This window comes from Bos javanicus, chromosome X, assembly GCF_032452875.1.
Source record: "Bos javanicus breed banteng chromosome X, ARS-OSU_banteng_1.0, whole genome shotgun sequence".
In the NCBI taxonomy this organism is placed as follows: domain Eukaryota; kingdom Metazoa; phylum Chordata; class Mammalia; order Artiodactyla; family Bovidae; genus Bos; species Bos javanicus.
Window position 1 is genome coordinate 7,676,697 of NC_083897.1, and position 14,054 is coordinate 7,690,750.

Below are 14,054 nucleotides of genomic sequence, written 5' to 3' on the forward strand. Positions count from 1 at the left end.
CCTGCAGTCTTAAAGGTGAGGGGTTGTATTGGGTTGCCCAAAAAGTTCATTCAGGTTTATCCATACAGTCTTACAGAAAACTCGAATGAACTTTTCAACCAACCCAACAGTTAGCATAGTCAATTTTTTCAACATACGAGGCACACACTTTTCCCTTAACCAGTTGATACATCCACCATTTAGGCCATCATTCTTTTAGCTACGTTTTGCTTTTTGCTGAAATGCAAGTTCTCCTGCAATGGGAATCACACTTTTGGTTGTTTTCCATCATTTACTCCTCACTGGAAATGTTTCCAATCCTTTTCTGTGAGTAGGGTAAGGGAGCGAGAGGGCATACTTGTACCCAGCAAGGTAGATGAGGAAGAGGTAGGGCTGCCTGGGTGGGGAAGTGAAAGATGAAGTGTATCAGAAACAATAAAGGCTGATTCAGTCTTGCTCGATAACAGCCCTAGTAGTCCATATTTATATATTCTCATTGTTCAAATAGAGAGAAAAAGTAATTTGTTGAAGTCTTTTAAAAAGTGAGGTTTCTGGGGCTTCCCTGGTGGTCCAGTGGCTAAGACTCCATGCTCCCAATGCAGGGGGCCCGTATTCAATCCCTGGTTGGTGAACTAGATCCCACATGTTGTAACTAAGCTGGTGCAGCCAAATATGTGTGTGTGTGTGTGTGTGGTTTCATGTAGGTTAAGGGCAAGACATCCTGTGTCTCCTATCTCACATTTCAGGGAGGTATTAATAGAAATACCATGCACCTTGAAGTTATACTAAAATATATACTATTTCAAACAGAATTTATGTGAATTTGGCCCAGGCCTAGTGTACAGTTGACAACTACCACCTACATCGCTCACCTGGAAACAGTGTAGTGTTTGCAAGCACAGATTCTGGAGTCTACATGAGTGAGTTCCCAGCTCCTCTCCCTACTAGCTGTACGGCCTTGGGCAAGTTTCTTAATTTGTTTGTGCCTCTGTTTCTGCACTTTGAAAATGGGATAATAATATAATCTATTTCATGGAGTTGTCATGAGTATTAGATGGGTTGACACATGTAAAACACCTAAAACAGAGCCTGGAACAAAGGATGGGCTCAATTAAATGTTAATTATTATTGTTTTTTCCACTTAACATTAGCTCCATTGACACCCATAAGGCAGGGTTTCTCAGTCATAGCAATACTGACATTTAGAGCTTTGTTCACTGATCACTGATGGTTGTTGGTTGTGGGTGTGTCTTGTGTATTACAGGATGTTTGACAGCATCCCGGGCTTCTATCCACTAGATAATAGCAGCACCTCCTCTCCTCAAGTTATGACAGTTTAAAAAAAATGTCTTCAGATATTGCCAAATGTCTCCTGGGAGGCAACATCATTGCTGATAGCCACAGGGGTAGAAGATACTATATCCTTTCCTCTATTCCCTGAGAATAGAGCAATAGGACCTAAGAACCATTTTCCCCAAGAGTTTGTTGACTCTGGCTTTCAAAGTCATATAGCCTGATGCTACTTTCAAACCCGCTGGACTATTCTTAGCCTGACCTGACTAGAGAAGCAGAAAGACAAGTCAGAATAGTAATCTGACCTTGCATGCCAGGGAGGGACACTCAGAAGGTGACCAGTAACTGATCTGGGTTTTCACTTGCACTTTTGGAAAGGAGACGTCTGAAATAATATTCCTTGAGGTGGAAGGAAACCTGTCACTGGTCTTTAGAGCACAGCGTGAAAATATCAGGCAAAGGCACTTGGAATGGCTATTTGACGTTTGTAAGCAAAACTCAATGTCTAGGTGAAAGGTGACCTTGCCCACACTAAAGTTATCTAAAAGCCCAGCCCCCAAAATAACTCAGCCAGGATCGTGACACACCGAGAGGGAGACAAAAGACAGAAACCAGTATTCCATCCCCGTCCGCCCCCTGGTTTCACCAAAACACAGGCACCACACAGCCACTGCTTGTCTGAGCCAAAAGGAAATTGACAAGCTGTCTGAACGTTTAGAAAGGTGCGACCTGAAGTGAAGGAAAGAAGGAAAACTAAATTGGGGTTTCGGTCATGCTTTACAAATGAAATCATTTCCTGTGTGCCTTGCTCCAAATAAACATGGAAAGCACTTCCTGTGCTTCAGGGGAAAATTGTGTAACGTTCAGTGATTCCTTTTCCCAAATACACTTCATCAGAGCCACTGCTTTCTTTAAAACATGTGTCAAATGCCTTTGGCATTCCTCTTCTGTCCCAAATCACTCTGATCTCTTCATGTGGTGAAGTGTGGACGCCAGGGCCCTGTAGCCAGGTTACAGTACTTCAGTAGGTAGAGACTGCAGTAAATGTACAAGTTGCCCCGACTTCTTAAAAAAATGAACAAGAAATAAGAAATGTTTCTGCAGTTGCTCTCTTTCACCAGACAGGATATAGTCCGTGTTAGAGCTTAAGAGGCTGGGTTTGTAGGGGAAATGTCTGTAATTCAGCAGACTTGGGTGGGGTCTTAGCTTTGCTCCACATTAACTGTGTGACCTGGGCAAAATTATTGAGCCAGTGGCAATCTCTGAATTTCTATATAGAAGGCCTTCAGGGTGGCATTCTGGTTGGGATCTGTCTGAAAACTATATTTGCACAGTGAGCACACAGTTTTTCCCAGACTGGCTTGCTAATTTTGAGGTGGATTGATGGAAATGAGCAGGTAGGCTAAAAGCTCTTTGTGGTCCCTCTTGACATGGCCAGTACATACAATACAAACTAGGCTCTGCAGACTGACTCAGAGCCACTTTTTAAAAAAATCTGCACCACCTGATAATGCCATGTGAACCTTTATTAAAAGCAGAAATGTCAGAGGGGGCTAAATAATTCAGAAGATAAAGGACATTATAATTTTTAATGATATTCTCTTAATTATCAGTATCATCTAGGGAAGAAATTGACGACATTGTTAAGCAATAAATAGCCCACAATAAAGTTAGAGAAGGCAAAAATGAGTCAGGGAAGGCATTTTTGTTGGAAACTCTCACCATTTTCCACTTCCTTTGTGTCCTGTTCATGGGGCTAGTCTTCTCCAGCCCCACCAGGCACTTTATACAATACCAGGAAACCCACTCTCCTTTTGGGGATGTGAATCCCCTATTCAAATACAAATTATCCCTTTCTCAAGGGTAACAGAAGCCCTTGTAATATCAGTAAATGCCTCCATGACTACTAATACCACAAAGGGAGCAGACAAGGAATGAAGACAGTGAAATCAGGGGAAACAAGCTGAGACTCCAAAGCCAAGTCTAGCTTCTCTTTGACATGTCCATCCAAGTCTTATACATACAGTGTGGAAACGGACAATATAGGCTTGACAGCCACAATGGCCATGAAAGTTAATAAATACATGACGGTGGTGGTTTAGTCACTAAGTCATGCCCGACTCTTGCAACCCCGTGGACTGTAGCCTGCCAGGCTCCTCTGTCCTTGGGATTCTCCAGGCAAGAACCCTGGAGTAGGTAGCCATTTCCTTCTACAGGGGATCTTCCCAACCCAGGGATCGAACCCAGGTCTCCTGCATTGCAGGTAGACTCTTTACCGACTGAGCTACAAGGGAAGCCCTAATAAATACATAAAGTTAGACCATTCCCCTTTGAGAAACAATGGGGCACGAAGTACCTAAAACCATCTTCCCCTTACCTTTCATTCTGCCTGCTCAAATTATTCACACAGAACACACTGTAGACATTTGGAGCATGTCACAAACACCAGTACTATCTTCACAAATTATGTAATACTTTGCCTGCAAGCTGACAGTAAATTAATACCATAAAGTGAATTAGCAGATTATGCCTCTGTTGACAATTATGTTTTCAATTTATTGGTCTGTTTTGTGAATACAGTTAATTCTCAACTATCAATCTAACTAAATATGCTTGTTGAATCCTGTCAAAGTGAAAAATGATGCTCATGTCCAGATCATAAGGAGAAATGGTCTCACTGTCGTTGTGTTAGTCCCACTCTATCAAGCCTATTGTGGTCAATTCTGGGGGCCACGTTTTAGGAGGGACTTTGAAATATTAAAAAATATATATCTGGGAGATGGTGACCAGAAGGGGAAGGGGATGACTGGAATTCACATCATCCAAGTAACAGATGAAGCCCCTTAAAATATTTAGCTTACAAAAGAGACAACTAAAAAGTGACAAGATGGTGATAGTCTTCAATCTGTACAGCCTGAGAAAAAGAGAGCATATTTATTCAGTATCACTTTAGAGGGCAGAATTAGGACCAGTGGGTAGAACTATAATTGTAACATTCATTTATTCCACAGATAAGTAGCGAGAGTTTCCTACATGCCAGGCATAATGCTAGACACTGGGGATACAGAAACAAAAAAAGATGTCATCCTGACTCTGAAGAAGCTCAGAGTCCACTGGGGATGACCATTACAAAGCCGTAAAAACCATTGCTACATGCAACAGAGAAATGGAAGCAGACAGAGGAGACTGCCCAATTCCAGCAACAGACAGAAGTAGGACTGGAGGGAAGACAGGTTCTCATGAGAGAAGTCAGCCCAACAAAAAGAATTTTCTATCAATTTGAACTCTCCCACCACTTGAGTGAACTACTTTCTGAGCCTTGTGAGACCTAGGGAGTACTTGCCTGCTAGAGGCATCTGAGCAGAGAAGCCATTGCTACACTGGGTGAGAGGCTGAAACAGACGGTTTTTAGGGTCTCTTCTCTAAGAGTTCAGAGAAGGCAATGGCAGCCCACTCCAGTACTCTTGCCTGGAAAATCCCATGGACAGAGGAGCCTGATAGGCTGCAGTCCATGGGGTCTCGAAGAGTCAGACACAACTGAGTGACTTCACTTTCACTTTTCACTTTCATTCATTGGAGAAGGCAATGGCACCCCAAGCCAGTACTCTTGCCTGGAAAATCCCATGGGCAGAGGAGCCTGGTGGGTTGCAGTCTATGGGGTCACACAGAGTTGGACATGACTGAAGCAATTTAGCAGCAGCAGCAGCAGCTCTAAGAATTGTTACTCTACTGACTCCAACTGAATGTCCTATTAACCAAGTGAATATTCTAATTTAACTCTCTGGGAAGCAGAAAGTTTCATTCACCAGGTGTCCCCAATAGTAGTGTTCTGGTTAAAAAGGATTTTAATGTATGAACCTCAACTAAACCACAAAACATAAATTTAAAAGGAAATCTGCCATCCTGCCCATTTTTCCTCCACCAACAAAATTTTTTAAATCCAAATCAAATGATAATGATTCTTGTTGATGGCAGACCATGGGCATTTACCAGGAGTATGTTTAGAGATCCAAACGTGAATAATACTTGAGCATATAATTTCCTCTATAAAATGAAGTCATGATTCTGTAAATATGGGACTGAGTAATATTAAATTCTGCCACTGAAACAAATGATGCTTTCTGTACTATAAAACTAAGTCATTTTTTTAATCACTTCCTGTGTGTCCGGCACTGTTCTAAGTGAGATGCATGTTATTAACTCATGTTATTTCTCCCAATAAACTTTGAAGTGTGCATTTTAAAAAAATCATCCCATTTTACAGAAGAGAAAGTTGAGACACATAGGGATCAAATCATTTATCCACTGCTGCTGCTGCTGCTAAGTCGCTTCAGTCATGTCCAACTCTATGCGACCCCATAGATGGCAGCCCACCAGGCTCCCCGTCCCTGGGATTCTCCAGGCAAGAACACTCACTGGAGTGGGTTGCCATTTCCTTCTCCAATCCATGAAAGTGAAAAGTGAAAGTAAAGTCATTCAGCTGTGTCCGACTCTTAGTGACCCCATGGACTGCAGCCTACCAGGCTCCTCTGTCCATGGGATTTTCCAGGCAAGAGTACTGGAGTGGGGTGCCATCGCCTTCTCCACATTTATCCACTAGGTGAATGGAATTCTGACACAAGCAGTGTGGCTCCATACTCTCAACCACTGCACTATACAGTTACCTTGTATTCACCTGGGTCTACAAGAGGGACGCTTATATGCACAGAGGCAAGGAGCAACCAACACCATTGCAAAGAGCCAAGGGCTGCTTGGTGGACTGAGCACCCTCAGTAATCACTTCCACACACCTGCCTCATGGGGCCCCTTTACATTCTCACCTCAGCAAAAGAGCAAATGTCTCCATATCACTGACCTTCATGATCTGTCACAAACAGCTGGAACAGTGACTATGGAATCCATGATTTCTACAGCATTACTTTATCTACTGTTCTGGATTAATCCGTTTCTCCCTCATTCATGTATTTCTCCATTTGAATTTCATTTGCTAATTATCTAGCAGTTCTAAGAGAATTTCTTTTCTTTACAAAACCATTGTTTATTCCTACTTAAGCTCAAAATGGTGCTCTGTGGTTATAAAAATGAATTGTGGCATGCTGGAGGAAAAAAAATGAACTTGCTGTTATACATCCGGCCCGTCATTTTAAAAATTTCTCCCAGATGATTGAGCTCAGATCCAATCCCTTCTATTGTTTGCAATATTTCAGCCAAAATAAGACAGATTACCAAAAACAGCTAGTGATTTCTGTTTTCTTTTTGTTCTCACTGTGGTACTGTCACATAATACTATGTTAGGAAAAGAAACATTTCAGCTTAAGTTTTCTCACTGATAGCCATTTCTTTCCCACCTTTCCAACCTTAAGAATTACGTCATCAACCAGGACCCAATCATTCCTGCCACTAACTTTTCATTTACTGCATTCATTAATATCCATTGCATGTACACCACACATGTTTAAAGTACCCACTTCAAGCACTGCCATTTATTCCCCTTAAAATGCCTCATTACAAAGAGAATACACCTTTTAACCTATATCAACAATCAAAGAGCTCGAGTAAATGATGAAGTAAATGAGTCCAAGTTAGAGTACACTCAGATCAAAATTCATGGACCCCTTTGCCCTTGGCTTAAACATTTATCTTGGGAAATGATGGACTATTTGCAAATTGTGTAAGGAGATTGGGATTGACACATATATACTATTGAAACTATGCATAAAATAGATAACTAATGAGAGCCTACTATATAAGCTCAGGAAACTCTACTCAGTGCTCTGTAGTGACCTAAATGGGAAAGAAATCCAAAAAAGAGGAGATATATGTATGCATGCATGCTTAGCTGCTCGGTCATGTCTGACTGTGACCCCATGGACTGTAGCCCACCAGGTTCCTCTGTCCATGGTATTATCCAGGCAAGAATACGGGAGTGGGTTGCCATTTCCTTCTCCAGAGGGTCTTCCCCACACAGGGATTGAACCTACGTCTGTTGCATCTCTTGCACTGGCAGGCAGATTCTATACCACTATATATGCGTATATGTGTAGCTGATTGACTTTGCTGTACAGCAGAAACTAACAGATCATTGTAAAGCAACTATACTCCAATAAAAATAAAAGAGACTAATTGTTCTAACCCCTCTCCCTTTTATTCAGATTTGATTGGGCCAATACAAAATACTTCTTTGTAAGTGAACAAAGATACATACCCACCACAGTGTTGTCTGGAATAGCAAAAAACTGGAACTGGCTTAAGAGTCCTTCAGTAGGGGATTAGGTAAATAAAGCATGACGTATTCATAGATTAAAACACTATGCAGCCATTACAAAGGAGAAAAAGTATAAAGAGATGCAAGAGAATGATAAAGACAAGATTCAATATAGAGGTTATTTTGGCCTGTGCAGTTAGGGAGGGATACATAGGCAGATTTCAACTAACTTCATAATATTTTACTTCTTAAGTTTTGTGTCAGGTACACAGGTATTCTTACAGAACTTTTTATATCTTTCTGTGTATCTGAATTATTTACTACTTTTAAAAAGTGTTTGGGCAATTGTCTAGGAAATTCCCACTGAAATAAAATAAAGCCATTGAGAATATTTCATTATGATGCTTAGAAATTGTTTCATATGTACAATGAGGATAATGTGATGTGAAATGAGCATAAATGTCAATGGATGGGATTTCAATTTTAGAAGGTCTCAATTATTAGGAGGAAAGTTCTTGGTGTGGACATCAAAGGCAAGCTAAGGGACAAAAAAACAAATGACAAACTGCAGATTATAAAACATATATCCTGAATGGTTTGGTTGAGAAAGATCCAAAGATCTTTAGAGTAACTTCAGCTCTAGAGTTCTACAGTGCTGTAAAATTAGTGTTGGTAGTCATATTCACCAACATTCTGGCATCTTTGACCAAGAATCTGGTTTTCACTCTGATCAGGCCTAAGGTTCAGTTGTTAAATATATCTTGAGTGCCTACCCTGCATCAGACATTGTGCTGGCCTCCAACAGGGCTCGGAGAAGGCAATGGCACCCCACTCTAGTACTCTTGCCTAGAAAATTCCATGGGCAGAGGAGCTTGGTAGGCTGCAGTCCATGGGGTCGCTAAGAGTCAGACACGACTGAGCGACTTCACTTTCACTTTTCACTCTCATGCATTGGAGAAGGAAATGGCAACCCACTCCAGTGTTCTTGCCTGGAGAATCCCAGGGACGGGGAGCCTGGTGGGCTGCCGTCTATGGGGTTGCACAGAGTCAGACATGACTGAAGCGACTTAGCAGCAGTAGCAGCCAACAGGGCTACCAAAATGAACCAGACATGGACTTGTCATCAACATCACCCAGCAACACAGGGAAGACAGACCATAGCCAATTCACCTTAATGCAATTTAGTAAAAGCTCTATAGCAAACATATGAGCCTAGCCTCATCCGAGTCACAACTATCCCTCCTCTGGATCATTAGAATGGGAAAACAGCTGAGGAATCACTTCTGTGGGAACAGAGGAGAGTCAAGAACAATTTCACAGAAGATATGCTATTCACTCTGTATCTTGTAGGATGAATAGAGCTAATCAGGCAGAAGCCAAAGCATAACCAGAGGCAGAAGATATGCAAATGTGTGGCATATTTCAGTGAAGAGTGAGAAGTCCATTGTGACCAGCTCCTAGGATAGTAGTCAAGATCATAAAAACTCTTGAATATCATACGTTAGAGTTTGGATTTTGGCCTCAGGTATTAGGGAACTATCGGAGACTTTTAAAGAATGAAGTAACTTGATCAGATTTACATTTTGGAAGGATCACTGGAGGATAAATGGAAGAGAAGATGAGACTTGGGAGACCAGTTAGGAGGCCATGTAGTCTAGACCAAAAACTGAGGAGAGCTTGCCCCAGAGCAAAGCTAATGAGAAGGAAAAGGAGACAGAAGGACAGATCCTACAGGCATTTCTGTTAGAATAAACATGGCATAATGAGAGGCTGACGAAGGAATAAAAACCAAACCTTCTAGCTTGGATGTTAAGAAGTTTGCTGATGAATTTAGGAGAGCCAGGCTGTACAAGGAAGACTAGGTGCAGTTTGGAAATATTTAATCTGAAAGTGTCTCTAGGCCCGTCAGGTGAAGATGTTCCTCAGCAAGGCTTGTTTGCTGTCTTTCCAAACATGTCTACCTCCACTGTTCCCGGCCTTGTCCAAGTCACAACTATCCCTCCACTGGATCATTAGAAAAGCCTCCTAATTTATCTCCTTGCTTCCATTCTGGTCCAGCTCATAGTCTAGTCTCCATACAGCAGCCAGAGTACTGCTTTAACATTTTAAATCTGATCTTATCACATCCCTCCTCAGAATCCTCCAACAGTATCCTATCACATGTAGAACAAATCCAAACTTTTTACCATGACCCACAGGGCTCTCTACAAGATCTGACTTCTGATTATCCTTCTAAGCTCTTTTCCTACCATTCTGCCTTTTGTTCATCCCACTTCAGCCACATTGAGTATTTTTCCTATTCTTTATGCAAAGCAAGCATATTTCATCTCAATGAATAGTTTCAGTGACTCAGTGAGGGCCTCAATGAAGATCTGATTGCCATAAACACAATGCTTTATTCCATGGTGATAGTTCTGGGAGTTCAAATAATTTTGGAATTCTTTGAGCAGATCCAAGCAAGCCTCAGGAAAGATACAGTGCAACTGGCCAAAGTCCAAAGAGGAGAAGCTAAATAAGCAATCCAAAAAGCTGAGGTAGGGGCCAGAAAACCCCATAAAAGCACACTTGAAAACATGGCATATGTTTATAGTTTCTACCATGTTATCTCACTTCTGGTCAAAGATTCTTTTGAATGTTTCTCTAAGTGTTTTCATGTCTCAGGATCTAGCTCCCAACTCAATTGTAAGTCATGGGGTCACTGAGACCATGCTTCCTTTATATTCTCCAGAATGCTTAATGTAGAGCTGTAAGTAGTTAGTCCATGTTCTAAGGACCACCTGAATTAAGATGAAATTTTAATGGAATTAATTTCAAAAAGCTAAAGATGAGGGGAAACTTGGCATGGTAGAAAGAACTAACAGTTTGGGGAAGGGGTTGACCTCAACCTGGGTTGAGGGAGGGATTCTCAAATTCTTCACAGCCCCAGTAGAGTGCTTTGTATACAGCAGGTCCCCAATGAGTGTTTGTTGAAAGGATGGATGAAGGACTAAATAAAATTTTTTAAAGCTCAAATGGTGTTGATAGAAAATAATGCTTCAATGACAGGAAGCAGTTTTTCTCTTCACTCTGTCCTTGTCATATATATTTGATTTCTAGACATTCCAACTCACTAGGTAGAATCCAATGGGAGAAAGATCAAAATTGTGAGGGTTCTGGGAACAATATTAGATATCAGTGGAGTTTAACTGATGCAGAGGGGCCATAATAACAACCTTGCACTATCGGAAGGACCATCATGTAGAAGAAGGAACAGAATTGCTTTGCATAGCTCTAGAGGATAGTAGTCAAGGGTGGGAGTCTTAGAGAAACAAATTGCAGCTCAGAATAAGGAAGTACTTTCTTACAATACTTAATGCCCCATGCTGGAGTAGGCTAACAAAAATGATTGTACACTCCCTTCCAATGGCCTCTTTTTTTCAGGCAGGTAAAGGGTAATTACCTAGCAGTATACTGTAGGGTGATTTCTGAATTGAGACGAAGATGGGACTAAGAGAGTGTTTTTCCAAGTAGATTGCAAGCCATTATTGGAGCCATAAAATCTATTTAGTGGGCCCTGACCAACATTTTTCTAAGTGAATTCAAACAGAATAGAAAATATCAGACAGCAGCACACACAGCAAAGATGAGCGTGATTTTGGAAAAACCTATTCTGGAACCATGTTTATATATGTATGAATGTACTTACTGGGTTGCAGCATAACCTGCTTATCTTTCCATAGATGGCCATCAAAACATTTTGGCAAACCACTGCACTGAGGCCTCTTCCAGTTTTAAGATCTGGTAGTTCTAAGAATTCTTATCTCTGTTGCAGAGATCCAAAATTGCTGTCTATGAAAAAATGTGGTCTTACATGAAATCAGCAGAGCCATCTGTGTTTACCAAAACAACAGCAGACGGGGTGGCCCGAGTGCGGAAGTCCAAGGGAAAGTTCGCCTTCCTGCTGGAGTCAACCATGAATGAGTACATTGAGCAGAGAAAACCGTGTGATACGATGAAAGTTGGTGGAAATCTGGATTCCAAAGGCTATGGTGTGGCAACCCCTAAAGGCTCAGCATTAAGGTGGGTGGAATAATATAACAATATCCGTGTTGTTATAGTATTCCACCTACCCTGATGCATTTTGTTGTCGTTTTCTTTCTTGTGGATTTTGAGGTAACTTTTAAAAGTTTAAAACCTACACTATTCCATGGAGTTAAATAAGACGGTAAATTATGGTTTCATCTATTTAATGCATCCATTTTTTTTTAATGTTCTCTCTCTGTGTGGTCCTCTCTGACTGTTTGTTGCTGTTTTAATTTTACAGTTCAACGGCTTTTTCAATTTAAATGGTAAAAGCCAAGTTATGGTGCCATATGTGACGAATGTTAATTGCATGGATGTGGTGTTCTTGTTACTTTTTTTCTCAAAGACAATTTCCCCATCCCGCACACTTCAGTTTTTGAGCAAATGTTATCCTCCATATGCCACCTTCCAATATTTAACCCTGTATTTGCTGTACAGACATTTTTATAGCTCCACGTTCTGTGAAATTTAGCCAATTTGTCCTCTTGTGCTCCTTTTTATACGTTAACGATTTCCTAAGCATTTGTGCATTTTCTTACAAGTTATTGTTTTATCGTTTCAAGAAATGCTGTTAACCTGGCAGTATTAAAACTGAATGAGCAAGGCCTCTTGGACAAATTGAAAAACAAATGGTGGTACGACAAAGGAGAGTGCGGCAGCGGGGGCGGTGACTCCAAGGTCAGCCTCAATGTCACCACAACCGGGTACCCTTAGTGACGAGTAATCGGCAAGACTGTTAGCTTCTTATTGAGGAAAGAGCACAAGACTCACACAGAAAGTGGAATGACCAGGTTATTCCCCTGCCTGGCAGCTTTGGGAACTAGAAAGACTTCAGGGCACCGCCCGCACTTTTGATCTAACTTGGGTCCCTTCTTAAACTCCCAGACAGAGGCTCCCCGTCCACACCCTGCCCGTCCCCTCACAGGCCAGACCGCCTGCCTTTAGAAGGCCAGTGTGCAGGTCTCAACACCCTAGGCTTTCACAAGCCTGAGGCTTTCCTTAAGACTGTCCCCACCCGCCTCAGATGAGTGCTGTGAGAAATCAAATCTATCTACTGAAAAGTCAGGTAACAGCCTTTTTTTCCCCCCTCAGGCGTGATGGTTGCTCAGTGGTTGATTGCCTGATTAGAGTTGGCTTCTTCAATCATGTGTATGAGTGGTGAGATGTTCTCAATATGTGATAGCCGATTTAAGCTGGCCCCACTCAACTTGAAAGCCAAAGAACAAGTTCGGTTTCAAGTTAAATGGGGTCTTTCTTCAATAGGCCACCACATATATAGACTTTGCCAGTGTATTCGGTATATTTAAACAAGCGCGTCGCCTGACTGATACTCTTTTGTGTATAAATCCCTGATTTGGCTTCTCCTTAGCCGTGTTCTTGGTTCAGGTAGGTCTAATTGTTATCCAGGCTGCCGTCGTGAGAAAATCCATCTTACTTGGCATTCCTTTGGCTCCTTAATGTTCTTTGGTCTAGAACAAATGAATAGCCTTCAACCAAGCAACAAGAAATAGGGGCAAGCTCAGAAGCCACAATACAGTGGTGGAAGACATGTTGGGTAAGTACAGGAGAGGACCTGAAAACAGAATCCTCCATGGCCTAAAGGGCATGAGAATGATATTGAAGCATATAAGATCGACTCTTGTACAACCAAGATACCATGGGCATCTTAAGGTGAAGAATAGTGTTTCCTAGTCACAGACCGACAGGGGAGCCAAAACATTTCTCCTTCAGAGACAATGGTTACACCTCTGCTCCTCTCTTTCTCTCTCCACTCCTCAGGATGCTGACGGAAAAGTTAGTTTGCCAGTCTGCAGTATAATACGGGGTTTGGAAACACAGAGCACTTTCCAAGAAATAAATTTAAAAACAACTTTCTTCAGGAAATAATCTTACCAAGCATGGGCAAGGTAAAACCTTGATTAACCAGAACTCACCTAACCAGTACCCCAGCTCACTGAATTGTCCCCCCTCACAGTTCCACATTGAGGAGAAAGCAGCAATAGTACCAAAAAAGAAGACTGCAAGGAATTGATTTTTTTTTAATCACTTGCCAAGAGATGACCTGTGGTTGGGTCACGCTCAGCTCAGTCTCCTATATCTTCTCTCCATCTGGATTGACCCTCAAACATTAGAGGCTGCTTGCCTGAGGCGAGAAAGTGGATACAAGGACTTTGAGGGGGAAAAAAAGTACTATTAGCCAAGAATGAAACAAAATGAGTATTCTTATTGAAAATTCCATTCATCCCTTATGGATGCCAATTAATCAAGGTTTTACTATGTATCAAAAAGCGCTAACTTCCTTTCCTACCATTGTGAACTAATGCCATTGACTTGGCTCATTTGAGTTTGGCAATGGCTCACCTGATGCCTAGAGTACTTAGCACTTTCTTCCTGGTCTTTTTTCTCATATTATTATCAGGCCACGGAGAACGTAATTATACCGTTCAAGTGAGTTGCAGAGTGAAAATTGAGCTGGATTGGATACATGGCTGTCACGAATTCATCCTTCATACTC

The 14,054-nt window shown here is 41.6% G+C and overlaps 1 protein-coding gene across 6 annotated transcripts in view; it reads left to right on the plus strand.

Annotated features, from left to right (window-relative positions):
- Positions 1 to 14,054, plus strand: part of GRIA3 (glutamate ionotropic receptor AMPA type subunit 3) — a 308,559-nt gene that overhangs the window by 272,587 nt on the left and 21,918 nt on the right. For 4 of the 6 annotated variants that reach the window (XM_061409407.1, XM_061409408.1, XM_061409409.1 and 1 more), the window contains one exon: positions 11,289 to 11,536. In XM_061409407.1, the coding sequence (XP_061265391.1) occupies positions 11,289 to 11,536 (248 nt within the window). Of the gene's footprint in view, positions 1 to 11,288; positions 11,537 to 12,102; positions 12,218 to 14,054 lie in introns of all 6 variants that reach the window. The other 2 variants (XM_061409406.1, XM_061409411.1) reach the window with 1 other exon arrangement.